Genomic DNA, 18,607 nt, shown 5'->3' with positions numbered 1-18,607 from the left:
AATATGTTGTTGGATACTGTTTGCTAGAATTTTGTTAAGGATTTTTGCATCTATGTTCATCAGTGATATTGGCCTGTAGTTTTCTTTTTTTGTGGCATCTTTGTCTGGTTTTGGAATGAGGGTGATGGTGGCCTCATAGAATGAGTTTGGAAGCTTACCTTCATCTGCAATTTTCTGGAAGAGTTTGAGTAAGATAGGTGTTAGCTCTTCTCTAAATTTTTGGTAGAATTCAGCTGTGAAGCCATCTGGTCCTGGGCTTTTGTTTGCTGGAAGATTTTTTATTACAGTTTTGATTTCCTTGCTTGTGATGGGTCTGTTAAGATCTTCTATTTCTTCCTGGTTCAGTTTTGGAAAGTTATACTTTTCTAAGAATTTGCCCATTTCATCCAAGTTGTCCATTTTATTGGTATAGAGCTGCTGGTAGTAGTCTCTTATGATCCTTTGTATTTCAGTGTTGTCTGTTGTGATCTCTCCATTTTCATTTCTAATTCTGTTAATTTGGTTCTTCTCTCTTTGTTTCTTAATGAGTCTGGCTAATGGTTTGGGTCAATTTTGTTTATTTTTTCAAAACCAGCTTTTTGCTTTGGTTGATTTTTGCTATGGTCTCTTTAAGTTTTCTATTGCATTTATTTTCTGCCTGATTTTTAAGATTTCTTTCCTTTCTGCTAACCCTTGGGGTTCTCTTCATTTCTTCCTTCTCTAATTGCCTTTAGGTGTAGAGTTAGCGTTTTTTATTTGGCTTTTTTCTTGTTTCTGATGTAAGCTGTATGCTATGAAACCTTCCTTAAGCACTGCTTTTACAGTGTCCCATAGGTTTTGGGTTGTTGTGGTTTTCATTTTCATTCATTTCTATACATATTTTGATTTCTTTTTTGATTTCTTCTATGATTTGTTGGTTATTCAGAAGCGTGTTATTTAGCCTCCATATGTTTGAATTTTTAACATTTTTTTTCCTGTAATTGAGATCTAATCCTACTGCACTGTGGTCAGAAAAGATGACTGGAATGATTTTAGTTTTTTTTTAATTTTCCAAGACCAGATTTATGGCCCAGGATGTGATCTATTCTGGAGAAGGTTCTGTGTGCACTTGAGAAAAAGGTGAAGTTGATTGTTTTTGGGTGAAATGTCCTATAGATATCAATTAGGTCTAGCTGGTCCATTGTGTCCTTTAAGGTTTGTGTTTCCTTGTTAATTTTCTGTTTAGTTGATCTATCCATAAGTTTGTGAGTGGGGTATTAAAGTCTCCCACTACTTATTGTGTTACTATTAATTTCTCTTTCATACTCGTTAGTGTTTGCCGTACATATTGCGGTGCTCCTATGTTGGGTGCATATATATTTATAATTGTTATATCTTCTTCTTGGATTGATCCTTTGATCATTATGTAGTGTCCTTCTTTGTCTCTTTTCACAGCTTTTATTTGAAAGTCTATTTTATCTGATATGAGTATTGCGACTCCTGCTTTCTTTTGGTCTCCATTTGCATGAAATATTTTTTTCCAGCCCTTCACTTTTAGTCTGTATGTGTCTCTTGTTTTGAGGTGGGTCTCTTGTAGACAGTATATATGGGGGTCTTGTTTTTGTATCCATTCAGCCAATCTTTGTCTTTTGGTTGGGGCATTCAACCCATTTACACTTAAGGTAATTATTGATAGGTGTGGTCCCGTTGCCGATCTTAGGAGTTTTTGCATTTTAAGCCAAATGACTTTGTAATGGATGAATTTTTTAAAACTTTATTTTGTATTGGGGTGTAGCTGATTAACAAAATGTTGTGATGGTTTTAGGTGGCCACAGCAAAGGAATTCAGCCATACATATACATGTATCCATTCTCTTCCAAACTCCCCTCCCATCCAGGCTGCCACATAACATTGAGCAGAGTTCCATGTGCTATAGAGTAGATCCTTGTTGTTCATGTAGTGGATGGATTTTTTGATAGAAACCAAAAGTGGGGGTGTGTGTGTTTATTTATTTATTTTTTTTCATTTATTTTTATTAGAGGCTAATTACTTTACAATATTGTAGTGGGTGTTTGTATTTTTTAAAAAAATATAAATAATATAAACTTATTGGGAAGGAGAAAGGGGAAGATACAGTTGGTGCCTTCTAAATTTCTAAGGAGGAGAGTCAGTCAAATGCAAAGCAGGAAGATTCCCAGGAAGTGCTGGAACCCTGTGTATCTGTGTAACCCAAGGGAAACCCACAGCCCAGAGGACAGTCTTATCTTTCCTCCACCATCTCCCGGAGCTTGCTCAAACTCATGTCCATTGAGTAGGTAATGCCATCCAGCCATCTCATCCTCTGTCATCCCCTTCTCCTCCCGTCTTCAGTCTTTACCAGCATCAGGGTCTTTTCCAGTGAGTCAGTTCTTCGCATCAAGTAGCCAAAGTATTGGAGTTTTAGCTTCAGCATCAGTCCTTCCAATGAATATTCAGGGTTGATTTCCTTTAGGATTGACTGCAGTCTAAGGGACTGGGAAACATCTTCTTCAACACCACTGTATTGTATTAGGTACATAAATATTAATGAGTGTTATAGCTTCTTCTTATATTGATTTCTTTGTCATTGTATAATGCCCATTTTTTGTCTTTTGTTACTATAGACCTTGTTTCAGTCTGTTTAGTCTGATATAAATATTGCTACCTCCACTCTCTTGTTTTCATTTGTGTGAAATATCTCTTTCTCACCCTCACGTTCAATGTGTGTCTCTTTATCTCTGAAGCAAGTCTTCTGTAGGCAGCAAATAGATGAATCCTTACTTTAAAAATCTCATTAGCCACACTATGTGTTTTGACTGGAGCATTTAGTTCATTGACATTTAAAGCGATTATTGGTAGGTATATACTTACTAGGGCTTCCCAGGTGACTCAGTGGGTTAAGAATCCACCTGCATCGCAGCAGACACAGAAGACTCAAGTTTGATCCCTGGAGGAGGGCATGACAGCTCACTGTGATACTCTTGCCTAGAGAATCCCATGGACAGAGGAGCCTGACGGGCTACAGTCCATAGAATCACAAAGAGTCAGACACTATTGATGCGACTGAGCACACACGCACATGTGCTTATTGTCATTGCTGTTTTGTTAATTGCTTTCTGATTGGTTTTGTAGTTTGTTCTTTTATTATTTTACCTACCTTTGGTTTGATGATTCTTATTTAGTGTTATGCTTGTGTTCCTTTCTCTAATTTTTGTTTATTTATTGTAGGGTTTTGATTTGTGGCTACCTTGGGGTTTATTTATGTTGCTAGGTTTCTTTAGGCCTTCCTGTTTGTCCCATTGGCTTTCTAAGGAGCTCACGGGACTTGTCTTCCTGGTATTGTACTCCAGGGTTGGGGCTCCGAGTATGTGGCTTGACCTGATCACTCCCCAGGAAGGATCCCTTTTCTCTTCTGTGGCCTTTCCCAGGGGCCTAGATCCTGACCTGATGACTGTTCTTCTTTTCCTACCTGATTCTTTGTGATCTTTCTTTTTATTGAAGTATAGTTGATTTTCAGTGTTTCACATGTACAGCAAAGTGATACAGTTTTTTTTTACATCTATCTCTGTATATAGATATATATGTATATCTGTGTGTTTGACTATCTGCCGTTATTAATCCCCACCACCTCTTCCCCTTTGGTAACCATAAATTTGTTTTCTGGGTCTGTGAGTCTATCCTGTTTTGTAATAAGTTCATTTGTATCATTTTTGAAGATTCTCTTTATGGATCTTTCTTGAAGCTTTGGTTGTACGAAGTCTTTTCTGCCAGTCTTTAGTTTATTTTCAGTGAGAATCACTATAAATGTGTTTTTCACATAACATAATCATCAGATATATTGTTAATGATTGAAGGAAACATTAATGGCATTTGAATGTTGTTTTCTGTCACTTCTGTCTTCTGTCTCCTTTCTTCCTGATTCTGAAACAGTGAGTTAAAGAAGGACATTTTGTATAACTGCTTTTTAAAAAAAATAATCAAAGTTTTTTCTTACTCTTTTTTTCATTAATTTTTTATTGGCGTATAGTTGACTTATAGTGTTATACTAATTTCTGCTCTTCAGCAAAGTGAGTCAGTTATACATACATATGTATCTATGCTTTTTTAGATTCTATTCCCATACAGGTCATTTCATAGTATTGAATAGAGTTCCCCGTGCTATGCACTAGGTTCTTAATAGGTTATCTATTCTATGTATGAGTGTGTATATGTCAGTCCTGATCTTCCAGTTTATCCCACCCTCCCCCCTACCCCGTAACGACACGTTTGTTTTCTACATTTGTGACTCAACTTCTGTTTTATAAATAGGATCGTTTGTACTATTTCTTTAGATTCCGCATAAAAATGATATCATATGATATTTGTCTTTGTCTGACTTACGTCACTCAGTATGACTCTCTGGGTTCATTCACATTGCTATAAATGGCGTTATTTTGTTCTTTTTTATGGTGGAGTAACATTTCATTGTATATATATATACTACATCTTCTTTATCCATTCCTCCAGTGATGGACATTTAGGTCGCTTCCACATCTTGGCTATCGTAAATAGTTCTGCAGTGAACATTGGTGTGCATGTATCTTTTGGAATTATTTTCTCTAGATACTTGGCCATGATTGGGATTGCTGGATCATATGGTAGTTCTATTTTTAGTTTTTTAAGGAACCTTCATACTGTTCCCCATAGTGACTGTATCAGTTCACATTCCCACCAACAGTGTAGGAGGATTCCCTTTTCTCCATAACCTCTCCAGCATTTGTCTTCTGTAGACTTTTTTATGGTGGCCATTCTGACTGGTGTGAGGTGGTACCTCATAGTTTTGATTTGTATTTCTCTAACAGTTTTGACCATCTGTTCATGTGCCTGTTGGCTATCTGTATATCTTCTTTGGAGAATGTCTATTTAGGTCTTCTGCCCATTTTTCACTTGTGTTGTTTGTTTTTTGTTATTGAATTGTATGAACTGCTTGTATATTTTGGAAATTAACCCTTATTGGTCACTTTGCAAGTATATTCTCCCATTCTGTGGGTTTTCTTTTTGTTTTGTCGATGGTTTCCTTTGCTGTGCAAAAGCCTTTAAGTTTCACTAGGTCCCATTTGTTTATTTTTGTTTTTATTTTCGTTACTCTAGGAGGTAGATCAGAAAAGATCTTGCTGTGATTTATGTCAGAAAGTATTCTGCCTATATTCTCCTCTAAGAGTTTTATAGTATCCAGTTTTACATTTAGGTCTTTCATCCATTTTGAGTTCATTTTTGTGTGTGGTATTAGAGAATATTCTAATTTAATTCTTTTATATGTAACTATCCGGTTTTCCCAGCACCGCTTATTGAAGAGACTATCTTCTTTGTATACTCTTGCCTCCTTTGTTATAGATTAATAACATAAAACTCTTCACAGTTTGAGTGTCAAGGATAATCGCTTTTTAAACTGTTTTGTGATACAGAATGTTCCTGTTTCTTTTCCTGTCTCTCACTCATCTTCATTGATTGCACTACTCAGCCTTCAAGGCCCCCAAAATGCTACTGCCTCCTTAAAGCCTTCCCCATCTGGCCAGAAATAATTTCTTTCTATTCTAGCACTTTCTCTGTTCCTTTAAAAAAAAAAATTCTCATCATATACTACTTTTTGGTACATGGGTGTAGTGGGAAAGTGCCTAACCTTGATGGGAGAGGTAAATTCAAATCCTACTCTGCTGTTAAGTATGCTGTCATCTCAGATAGGCCACCGTCCTCACTGGGTCTTGATTTCGTCATCTACAAAGTGCAGGGGTTGGGCTGAGTAACTGCTAGCTCTCAGTGGGATGTAAATTGGAAGGCATGTAGATGTCAGAAAGATCTGGACTTTTATCTTGGTATCTTAGCGTGCAGCCTATATTCTCCAGCCTCATTCTCCCCCTTTCTGTTTGAAATGTACCTGGAGTTAAAAGTACAAGAATTTGGCTGAGAGCTTGCCTGGATGGAGCTTTCACTAAGGAGTCTCTTACTGTAACATTCTATTTAAAAAAAATTATTTATTATAATTATTGGTTGTGCTGGGGCTTCATTGCTGTGCGTGAGCTTTCTCTAGTTGTGGCAAGTAGGGGCTTCTCTCTACTGCAGTGCGTGTCCTTCTCATTGTGATGCCTTCTCTTGTTGCAGAGTAACCAGGCTCTTGGGCTCGGGCTCAATAGTTGTGGGGCTCAGTAGTTGTGGCACACAGGCTTAGTTGCTCCACAGCATGTGAGATCTTTCTGGACCAAGGGATCAAACCCATTTTCCCTGTATTGGCAGGTGGATTCTTTACCACTGGACCACCAGGGAAGTCATCTTACTATAATGTGCCATTGATTGATGTTTTCAGGGAATAAAACACTTTGAAACTGTCAAACTTTTCATCAGTCTGTAACTATTATATAAATAGTTCTACCATGATTCTTTTTAAAGGATGGATGTCAATATCTGTACCTGTCAAGGAAGAAGACAGTTTTTGCAGAAAATTAGCTGATATTCAAGTCTTGGAAATTAACATTAGACAACTTTTTTTTTCTCTTCTTTGCATCTCATGACTTCATGGATACTGATTGATCATCACTGTAGTTTATCCAGTGAGGAATCCAAGGATGCTGGCCCAGAGCTAGGGGAGCACTCCTCCTAATTAGCAGTGACTGTGATTTCTTGTCACTGAGTGGAGCTTCCCTTTGAGACATCTGTCAGGATGTTAGCTACTGTAGTAGCTCTGCGTTACTGGGCAAGGTACTCAGCTTCTCCAGGCCTTTCTTCCCATGTTACAGGTGAAGAAAGAAAGGCTTGGAGAAGCTAAGTACAAAGAATTGATTTCTGTATATCAGTTGGCTCTGAAATCAAAAAATTAAAAGCTTTACTATCCTGTATTGAAGGAGAGATGAAGTATTCAAGGAACATGTACATGAAGATGTCGTTCTAAACAACAGCAGTTTCTGTGTAGTTAAGTGTGGAAGAAAAATGTCATTCCTCTTGAAAATAATAGGAAGTACCAGATTTGCTTATCCATTTTTCACTAACTTAACATGCAATTTAAATCCAAAGGAAAGTAACATTTCTATCTGTGTAAGTGCCATCATTTCAGTTTAGTTCTGTTCAGTCGCTCAGTCATGTCTGACTCTTTGCGACCCCATGCACACACATGCTTGTTTTACTTATCAAACTCTTCCAGTAAGTTTCACATTTGACTTTTACATTGTCTAAGGCAAAATAACTTTCATTTACATTCGTTCATTTTTTCTGTTTCAGATACTCTAGAGTGTGTTGCAACTTTTTTCTTCATGTGGCTTAGTTTTAAGAAACAGTGATTTACAAAAATTGTTACAGTGTTTACAATTTTGAAGTAATTTCACATTATTTTTTTTTTTAGTTAAATTTCACAAAATTTGAGTAAGGCCAGGATTTCTATTACTCATTCTTACAGATGAAAAGATGAGATTGTACTTTGTTAATGAAAGTCGTTTCATACTGACAAACCTAGGCAGCATATTAAAAAGCAGAGACACACACTTTGCCGACAAAGGTCTATCTAGTCAAAGCTGTGGTTTTTCCAGTGGTCATGTATGGATGTGAGAGTTGTACGACGAGGAAAGCTGAGCACTGAAGAATTGATGCTTTTGAACTGTGGTGTTGGAGAAGACTCTTGAGAGTCCCTTGGACTTCGAGGAGTCAAACCAGCCCATCCTAGAGGAAATCAGTCCTGAATAGTCATTGGAAGGACTGATGCTGAAGCTGAAAGTTCAATACTTTGTCTACCTGATGCGAAAAACTGACTCATTTGAAAAGACCCTGATGCTGGGAAAGATCAAAGGCAGGAGAAGGGGACGACAGAGGATAAGATGGTTGGATGGCATCACCAACTCGATGGGCATGAGTTTGAGCATGTTTTGGGAGTTGGTGATGGACAGGGAAGCCTGGTGAGCTGCAGTCCATGAGGTCGCAAAGAGTCGGACATGACTGAGCGACTGAACTGAACTGACTCAAAGCCAGAAACCGATTCTGTGTTCTAACTACAAATGCTGTTTTCTGTTTATTTTGCTGTATCACTGTAGATCTTATTTTTGCCCAATTTAGTTTAATTCAGGACATATTGATTGAGTACCTACTGTGGAGTATTTATACTTTATTAAAATATATATATCCTTGTTGAATAGAAAGAAAACATCTTGAGTCAGTATGTGTTTGTCTGCTGCTGCTAAGTCGCTTCAGTCGTGTCTGACTCCGTGCGACCCCATAGACGGCAGCCCACCAGGCTCCGCCATCCCTGGGATTCTCCAGGCAAGAACACTGGAGTGTTTGTCTAGTTGGTAGTAAATACTAGCACTAAAAACCACATTATATTTTACTAAATGAGTGGGCTGTTGAGAATTTTATTGGCATTAGAAATGTTACCTTATGAGTGTCTCTCTGGTTTATTTAGCTCCTATAGCTTTATCTGCCCAGCAGGAGATATCTCACTTCATCTTTTTGATGGGAAGTGGTTGTATGAATTTAATGCTTCAGAGTCACCTGAGGGTTTGATTTGGTTTAGTTTTAAGTGCAGATTCCAGGAATGTCCCTGAAATGTAGATTCCCTGGAGATTCAAGTGTTACCAGTATGATGAAGGAGATTTTTGGACTCTGTAATTAAGAACCCCTGCTTAGGTCTTCTCCTTCTTTAATTGTGTACCTTTGTTTTTTTTGTTTGTTTGTTTTTGTTTTTTACTGAGCTATATGAGCTATTTGTATATTTTGGAAATTTATCCCTTGTCAATCACATCATGTGCAAATATTTTCTTGTATTCTATAGGTTGTCTTTTCATTTTGCTTACAGTTTCCTTTGTTGTGCAAAAGCTTTTAAGTTTCTAGGTCCCATTTGTTTATTTTTGGTTTTATTTTCGTTACTCTAAGAGATGTATCTAAAAAGATATTGCTTCAGTTTATGTCAAAGAATGTTCTGCCTATGTTTCCCTCTAGGAGTTTTGTAGTATTTGGTTCTGCATTTAGATCTTTCACCATTTTGAGTTTATTTTCATATACGGTACTGGACTTCCTGGTGGCTCAGACAGTAAAGGGTCTGCCTACAATGCGGGAGACCTGGCTTCAATCCCTGGGTCTGGAAGATCCCCTGGAGAAGGAAATGGCAACCCACTCCAGTATTCTTGCCTGGAAAATCCCATAGACGGAGGAGCCTGGTAGGCTACAGTCCTTGGGGTCCCAAAGAGTTGGATATGACTGATATGGTATTAGAAAATGTTCCAATTTCAGTCTTTTCAATTGTTTTAAATATAATGGTCCAATTTCCCCAGCACAGCTTATTGAAGAGACTGTCTTTTCTCCATTGTGTATTCTTGCTTCCTTTGTCATAGATTAGTTGACCATAGTAGGTGCATGGGTTTATTTCTGAGCTTCCTACTGTGTTCCATTGATTATGTATCTGTTTTTGGTGCCAGTACCATACTATTTTGATTACTATAGCTTTGTACTATAATTTAAAGCCAGGTAGCCTGATTCTTCCAGCTCCATTTTTCTTTTTCAAGATTGCTTTGGCTATTTGGAATCTTTAGTATTTCCATAAAATTAAAAAAAAATTTTTGTTCCAGTTCTGTGAAAAATGCAGTTGGTAATTTGATAGGGATTACATTGAATCTATAGACATTTCTCCAAAGAAAACATAGAGATGGCCAACAGGCACATGAAAAAATTCTTGGTCTTGCTAATTATTAGAGAAATACAGATCAAAACTACAATGAGGTATCACCTCACTCCAGTCAGAAGGGCCATCATCAAAAAGTCTACTAATAATAAATGCTGAAGAGGGTGTTGGAAATAAGGGAACCCTCCTACACGGTTGGTGGGATGTAAATTGGCACTGCCAGTATGGGGAACAATATGAGTTCTGTAAAAAACTAAAAAGTAGCATTGCCATATGATCCAGCAATCCCCCTCCTGGGTGTATGTCTGGACAAAGGTATAATTCAGAAAGATAGATGCACCCCAGTGTTCATAGCAGCACTGTTTACATAGCCAAGATGTGGAAGCAACCTAAATGTCCATTGGCAGATGACTGGATAAAGATGTATGTGCACAATGGAATATTACTCAGCCATAGAAAAGAATGAAATAGTGCCATTTGCAGCAATAGGGATGGACCTAGAGATTATCATGCTCAGTGAAGTAAGCCAGATAGAGAAAGAAGAATATCATATGATATTGTTTATATTAGAGTCTAAAACAAAACATACAATTGAACTTGTTTACAAAACAGAAACAGACCTGCAGACATAAAAAGCACATTTATGGTTACCAAAAGGGAAAGGAAGAGGGGATAAATTTGGAGGTTGGGATTAACATTTACATACCACTATATATAAAATAGATGACCAACAAGGACCTACTGTATAGTACAGAGAATCCTAGAAAATATTTAGTGATAACCTGTAAGTGAAAAGAATCTGAAAAAGAATACACACAAACACACATATATCATTGTGTTGTACACCTGAAACGAACACAGCATTGTGAATCAGCTATTTATTGTTGTTTAGTCGCTCCGTTGTGTCTGACTCTTTTGTGACCCCATGGACTGTAGTCCGCCAGACTCCTCTGTCCGTGGGATTTCCCAGGCGAGAATACTGGGAAATACTGCCATTTCGCCCTCCAGGGGATCTTCCCAACTCAGGGATTGAACCCCCATCTCCATGTGTCCTGCGCTGCAGGTGGATTCCTTACCACTGAGCCACTTGGGGAAGCCCTCTACACTTAAAATTTTTTAAAATAAAATATTCTTTAAAAAAGAACCTCTGCAAGTGATTCAGAAACATATCCAGGTTTAGGAGCTACTATTCAGTCTCAATGCTGGACGTTTTACAGAAGGGAAATCAGATTGTGATTTGCTCGAGCTCATAACCATTATAACAATGCCTCCTTTGATTGTGTCGGATTCCCCTCTTATTAACTAATACTTATTAATTAATATGGTTAGTTTTTGCCCTCATGACTGATTAATCTTATCCTTCCTTTGATGGCTTTAATTATTTGTGTTTTTTCGCAGAAAATAGTTAAGAAATAGTAAACTATTTTCCTTTGAATTTCTTGGGACCATCCCCCTGAGTAGACTAGTAGATGTTTTGGGAAATGATTTGCCCAGTCAGCACACTGTGAGTTTCTTTTGATAGGAAAACACCTGTGCCCTTCTTACGTGGCCTGCGTGTGCTTTGTAGGTGGTTCTGGTGATTGTGGTTTCATGTGAGCCCATAAAAGTCTGGCATTCCTGGATTGCTGCCTTGATTCTCAGCATGTTTCCATCGACCCAGAAAGATTGCTCTAGTGGTTTTGTGCTTGGTTATATTTGCAGTTCACTGTCATAGTTGTTATAAATTGACTTTAAATACCATAGTGTGATCTGATTGCAGCTGTTAGTAGAGACGGGTAAACTAGAGAAATCTTTTTCTTTTCTATTATAATAATCTCATTGGTAGAAGAAAGCTGGTTACTTTTCTTGGTAATTACAATCATTTTGCCTTGTCTTAAAGAAATGATACGGTAGAATGTAAAGTGTTTTAAATCTATCAGTAGAGTACAAAGTATTTTAATGTATTGTGATTTTTTAAATTAACATGTGTTTTTCTGATGACACTGTGAAGCTTGTTCATTGCAAATTTAAAATGATAGAAAAGCTCAAAAAGGAAAAAAATTTAGATCATCTATAATTCCACGACCTGAAAGCCATTGTTCTTTAGGTATATGACCTTCCAGGCTTTTAAAAAGTGCACATGTATAGTGGTAAATTATTTGTGATTTCATTCCATTGCTGGGTTAATGTTTATGTTTACTTAAATGTGATACAAATCTACTACTTCACATTTCTTTATACCTTTTAAGTACCATACTATGTATACACAGTTTTCAATATTTGGTAATCATTTTCAGCCTTTTCTCTTCTTAGACTTTAACTTATTTTTCCCTTAGACCATCCTTCTTAAAAATCAGAGTCTTTTGCTATTCAGGAGATTATCTTCCTTTTGTAAAATTTATATAATTTGCAAGAAAAAACAAGCGAGGACACCATTACTATACAGAATTCTGCAAAGTTTTTAGCAAAGTGAAGTGAGTAGAACATCTTCAGTTTCAAAAAGAAGGCAAAATGAACTAATATAAAAGCCCTTCTGTGCAAAACAGAGGGCAAATAGAGTGTGATTTCACTTATCTGAGAAGCTCGAAGAGGTAAATTTGCAGAGACAAGCTGAGTGAAGGGGAGATTGGGGAGTTAGTTGTTAATGAGTTATTTTGAGATCATGAAAAAGTTCTGCCGATGGATAGTAGTGATGACTGGACAGCATTGTGAATGTGCTCAATACCACTGAATTATATGCCTAAAAATGCCACAGTGGTAAATTTTAGTTTTATGTGTGTGTGTATGCATGCTGTTGTTATTTAGTCGCTAAATCGTGTCCACCTCTTTTGCGACACCGTGGACCGTAACCCATCAGATGCCTCTGTCCATGGGATTTCTTGGGCAAGGAGTGGGTTGTCGTTTCCTTCTCCAGGGAACCTTCCCAACCCAGGGACTGAACCTGAGTCTGCTGCATTGGCAGGTGAATTCTTTACCACTGAACTACCTGGAAAGCCATATATATACACATGTAAAATAATATACATTTATATATTATTTTAAAACCACTTAAAATATGTCACAAAATCCTGATGCATATAAATAGTCTTTGCCTCTATTTAGCAATTTTGATATTTAAGCTCCAGTTACTTCCTTTCAATATAAAGAATCTTTTTTCTCCCCTGTTAATTGCAGTATTTCTCTCATGCTAGCATTTTCCTTTCATAAGGCCCAGAGATTGTGTTTTGAATGGACAGAGGCCCACCCATTTGCTATAATTTAGAAACATCTAGAATGTTATTTCAGAATATCAAGACTTCATAAAAACAAACCCTTGTTCATATTTTCATAAAAGTATTCTTGACTTTAGAAACTGATTCAAAAAAAGTAGTAATTTCTTTTCTCCATTAATGCTTTATTAAGCTTTGTTGACCTATATAAGGGTTATAGACGAGGAGGGGGTAGAGGATTAGAAAGATTAGTGAGCCTCCACTCCTAAAAATATCAGAGTGATTTTTTTTTCTTAATCACATATCTGTAACCTGTCTACTCAGAGCAAACTAACTCTGAGCTGAAACCTAAAGAGTGTATTTTCCATTTTTCACTGCATATGAATACAATTACAGGCATAATTGATAACAATGACATATGTTCTGAAATTTCTTAAATCTCTAATATATTTTTACATTTGAAAAAATTCAGAATCATTGTCCCATAGGATGTCTTGTAAATGCTTGTTAGAGTGATAGAAAATTAGAGACTTTTTGTTAAGGATGCTAAACCCTTCCTTGTTTTAAAAACTTATTTTAGGCAGTTTACTGGGATATATACAACAGAGCAGGATAATAAGAAAGTAAAATAGTATTCAAAGATCAAGGAGAAATTAGCATAGAAACATTAGATAAAGTCACAGTTGCTGTTTGCTATTATTTTAAGATGTTATTCAATTGTTTCCTAGTAACCAAGACTAAAAGGAAAATGTGTTTAGTGATAAAATTCTTTGTCCATCAGAATCTTACAAAGTTATTATATTGCTGAAGTTTATGGGAAAAATTAATTTCTTAAGAAGAGGAACCTCTTAAATTTCTTAGGAGAAGTTAATAGAAAATATTTTTATCAATAAACAGTTGCCACAGTGACAAACACATACTTCCCCAATGATCCCAGTGACTATTTAATTGCCAGCATTTCTTCATTGTCTGCTGAGCAGCATTGCTACTTTATCATCAGGTGCTGTGGAAAAATGGAATTGTGAAAGAAAATGTGTTGGCTGCTAATAATGCAGTGGCCTTCAGACTGTTCTACAGGGTGTTAAGATTCCCACAGAGCCCCCTCTGCGTAGGAAAGTGAGCCTCATGGTGCTGGGTTCTTGGCCACATCAGTGTCCCTTTTATCTCATCTGCGAAGTGAGTTTCTTTATAAAATTTCATGTGAACAAAGGATTTAACAGGTAAAAAAATATTTGAAAACCACTGGTCTTATAGTAGAGTTGAGACCATTGTTTAATAAAAATACATCCAAGATCCACCCAAACCTGGCCCAACCTCCTCAAGGACAGAAACCCTGTAATACTGTGAGACATGCTGGTACCGTGGGATTTGTTTCACATGTTTTGATGCCATGTAGGTTTCCCAGGTGGCGCTAGTGGTAAAGAATCCACCTGCCAATGCAGGATGCAAGAGACACAAGTTCGATCCCTGGGTCAGGAAGATCCTTTGGAATGGGAAGTGGCAAGCTGCTCCAGTATTTTTGCCTGGAAAATTCCATGGACAGAGGAGCCTGGAAGGCTACAGTTCATTGGGTCGCAAAGAGTCGGACACGACTGAGCATGCACGCACAGATCAATATATAAAGCCACCCACCTATCTGTCTAGAGATTATATCTAGACTGTTTGTTATGTTTATGGTTTCTGTTTTTACATTCAACTCTTAAATTTGTATAAATTTATTTTAGAATATGATTTGAGTAAGGACACATCTTTGTTGATTTTTTTTTCCTGAAGCAACCAATTAACTACCATCTTTTTCTTTTTTTTTTTTTATTGATTGGTCATTCACTCTTCCCTCCTGATTTGAAATCTCACCTTGTAATATCTTTCCCAAGAGCATGCTACAGTTCCTGCAGTTCCAGTGAAACCGTTCTGTTTCTGTAGTATTTCTAAGAAGTGCTTTATACGTAAACCATTGCATTAAAATATTATCCCATGCTTGCTTGTTATTCTAGTTCTTGAATCAAAGACCACCCCCTCCCAGACATTTGCCCTTATCAGAGCTGTTTCATTGTCAGCCAAATATATGTTCGTTTCATCAGTTCACAGTCAGGAAGAAAATAAAATATCATTAAGTGAGGATCAAACATTAATATTCTGAAGAATTCGGTGTGGTTGCAGAGATAGGAAAGTTTAATCTTCTTGCTTTATGGTAGGGAATTTATTGGTAAAGTGAACTTTGAAATTGAAGTAAATAATAGAATTTGAACTTTGATAAAGTAATCAGAATGCTCCTAAGTTAGCAACATTTCAGAAATTACGTTTTGTGGTTACTGATTTGAAAATGGATAAAATCAGCAGCACTTTGAGTAAACCCGTATCACCTCCATCAGAGATGTAATTAATTATAGTTTCTAAATGCCACTAGAGCAGTTCTCCTAGGGCTCCACCAGTCTTGCGTGGGGGGGATTACACTCTGTCTCCTGCCCACTGCAGGGCTCCAGTCACAGATTGATGAAGCCTTGGTTTCACCAAGAGTTCCTCCAGAAATAAGAGATATATTATCCTGCTGTGGGTCACACGTGAACTTTTGTAGAAAAGCTGAATTGATGAAGGTATTTTGCTGAGAAAATATTAATAGTTACAGCATTTACAAAGCTGGCTAGTGGGTCAGAGTCAATTTTAGGTTTTGCTGCTGACTGAGTTGCCTGGAGTGCATATGCCTAATTTCACCCCCGCCCCCCAGTTTCTTTTGTACATTTTCCGAAATGTGTTCTATAGACCATTATTGTAGACCTTGAAACTCCAGGGGAAGTTTCAAGGGTCCGTGGTTAAATGAGTCTGAAATGCTATGTACTAGAGACGCTGTAAGAAATGCATAATGTATAGTAGAATATTAAAGGCTCTAAGAAGTCTTACAGGAAAGAACTCTTAAATCCTTTGAACCTGTTTCTTGATATCTCTTAAGCACTTCTATTCCATGAAGTCCACTTTAGAAACCTGTATTAGGTGTCTGAGGCTATTAAACTTCTATAATTTTAGTTCAAATAAAAAATAGTTTTATCTTATTTTAGTGTGGTCCTTTAATTTGTAAAATCAGTGTGGAATCTTAAGGAAATACTGGAAAAAGCCTTTGACTGTACAGTATACTATTACTCATGGATTTTAAACACAGCAATACGGACAAGTATTGTTTTGCCCTGTAAATACCAAAACTTTGGTTTGAAATGACTAGTCAGAAAATGGCTTAGTCGGAGGTTCCCCTGCTTTTCAAGAACTCTGTCCAATACGTTGGATTCTCTCCAGAATGTTTCTATAAAGTGCCGTTTGATGTTAGACACAGTTTACATACAACATCTTTTTGGTTTGTTTAATGTAATTTCAGCTGTTTTTGGCTCAAAGGACATAGACTCATGGAAATCTTTTATAATGATTGTTCAGAAAATAATGTCTGGCATCCTAATAATGAAGGAAAATCAAGATATTGTCATTTTGTCTATAGGATGGGGGCTGCGGATAACATATATAAAGGACAGAGTACATTTATGGAAGAACTGACTGACACAGCAGAAATAATAAGAAAAGCAACACCGCAGTCTCTGGTTATCTTGGATGAATTGGGAAGGGGGACGAGCACCCATGATGGAATCGCCATTGCTTATGCTACACTTGAACATTTCATTAGAGATGTAAGTATCTTGCATACCTTTTTTGTACGCTGATTTGTTTCTAAATATTCAACACTATCTTTGTTATAGTTGATCCTATTCCTGCAATTGATCATTCAGATGCTATACATGGAACTCAGGTAGATTGCCACTAAATAATGTTGAGTTCTTTGATATGTCTTCCTTTTTTTAGCTGAAGTAGAATAAACCTGGTCAGTAGGAGAAAGGCCTCCTTGGCAATATTTCCACCTGGAAACTGTATCTTACTATCCTTGGCAAACTAAATTAAGATCAAGGGCCATCTACCTGCACAGATAAAAGATAGTACCATTTTTGCCTTGTGAAATACTTTTTTTCAGCAATATCCTGGAAGATCTCCATATAAGGCCTTTGAGCTGATCTTCTTGAGTCTATTTTAGTAACTTCTCTCCTTCAGTGTGTGTCCTTTTTTTTTTTTTTTCAGAGTTTGTTCCTAAGCATCTCAGTGTACAATTTTACTTATGTCAAACTTTCTATCCCTGTCACTTTCATCAAACTCTCCCCATTACATACTTAGTGATGATATATTTTGTTTTAAGATAAATATTTTCTTTTAAAAAAGAAATTCTGTATTCACAAAAAGGTGTAACTCAGGAACTTTTCTATAATCATTATAGAAACTATATATCATGGATTCAATAAAGTCCTATATCTGCCTCCAAAATGCATTTTTTAAACATTCAGTTAAGAATACTACTTAGCTGTAAAAAAGAATGAAATTTTGCCATTTTAAGCATCGTAGATGGGCGTTACGCTAAGTGAAATAGGTCAGACAGAGAAGGACAAATGCCATAGGATATCACTTTTTATGTAGAATCAAAAAATACAGCACACTAGTGAATATAACAAAAGAGAAGCAGCCTCACAGATACAGAGAACAAACTCTTGGTTACCAGTGGGGAGAGGGAATGGGGAGAGCCGTTATAAGGGTAGGAAGAAAAGGGGATGTTATGGGGTCATATGAAATCATGTGTGTGAAACTTTTGAAAATTGTAACGCTCTATAGAACTTAAAGAATTTTTCATTTAATAAAAAATTATTTCAGATATCCTTTTTTTGGAGCCTTCAGGAGCAAATTATGACAGAGCTGAATTTATCAACTTTGAATTTAATTGTATCTACTCTGTAGCAGTGTATCAGTTACTATGACCACATAACACATTACCCCTAAACTTAGTGGCTTAAAACAGCAATAGTCATTCATGATCTCTTGGTGTGTCTGGAGGTGAGGAAATCGGGAGCGGCTGGCCTGGGTGGTTTGGCTCCGGGCCTCTGCTGAGGTTGCAGTCAAGCTGTCAGCCAGAGCTAGAGGACCCTCTTATAGTGTGGCTCAGTCCCATGGTTGGCAAGTTGGTGAGGCGATTGGCCAGGGCCCTCAATTCCTTACCCTGTGGGCCTCTCCATGGGCTGCTTGAGCATCCTTACAGAGGGGCGTCTGGCTCCCCCCAGAGGGAGGCATTCCAAGAGGCCAAGGTAGAAGCATGAGAGCATTTGGTTTCGCCATCATGTTGTTGAGAACACAGGGCCAGCGCTCTTCAGTGTGGGAAGAGGGTCCTCCAGAGCATGAACAACAAGAAGTGAAGATCGCTGGGGCCACGTTGGAGTCTGTCTGCCAGAAGCAGTTTGTCAAAATTCCAGAGAGTTATTTTAGAACCTTCAGGAAGAAATTATGACAGAATTAAATTTGTCACTTCTGTTTTCATTGCCTCTATAGCAGTTTTTGGATATTATAAATGTTGGTGAAGAAAGTGTTAGTTTTAGGTAAAATTTATCTTGGAGGAAAGTCATTGAAGAGGATTCTTCAGGAACAAGAGTTCCTAACCTTTTTATGGATGAAAATCTATATTTTTCATGATGTCTATTGATTGCTAGAATGGGGAAGAGAGGAGGAACCAGGGAGGCTCTGTGTTGCTGCTGTAAGCTGAGTGTGGCCTTGATGACGGCAGTGGTGTAGCCCAAACCCTTAGATCTTCCAGCTAGAAATGCCTGTCAGCTAAGGCAAGGGGCTCCAGGGAGCCAGCTGCTCCTAAGATACTTCAGGACAGATTTTAAGAGCAACTTGTCAAAGAAACCCTGCCTTAATAAGTTTATTTGTACTTGTTTTTAGACAGAAGACATATGTT

General features: G+C 37.3%; 1 protein-coding gene across 1 annotated transcript in view; it reads left to right on the top strand.

Annotated features, from left to right (window-relative positions):
• The window catches only part of MSH3 (mutS homolog 3), a 155,331-nt gene that overhangs the window by 121,650 nt on the left and 15,074 nt on the right, over positions 1–18,607 (top strand). Inside the window, exon 22 of the mRNA XM_043467515.1 lies at positions 16,280–16,466. Coding sequence (XP_043323450.1) covers positions 16,280–16,466 — 187 coding nt within the window. The remainder of the gene's footprint in view (positions 1–16,279; positions 16,467–18,607) is intronic.

Source organism: Cervus canadensis, chromosome 4, assembly GCF_019320065.1.
Source record: "Cervus canadensis isolate Bull #8, Minnesota chromosome 4, ASM1932006v1, whole genome shotgun sequence".
Taxonomy (NCBI): domain Eukaryota; kingdom Metazoa; phylum Chordata; class Mammalia; order Artiodactyla; family Cervidae; genus Cervus; species Cervus canadensis.
This window is presented reverse-complemented; position numbering and strand designations above follow the sequence as displayed.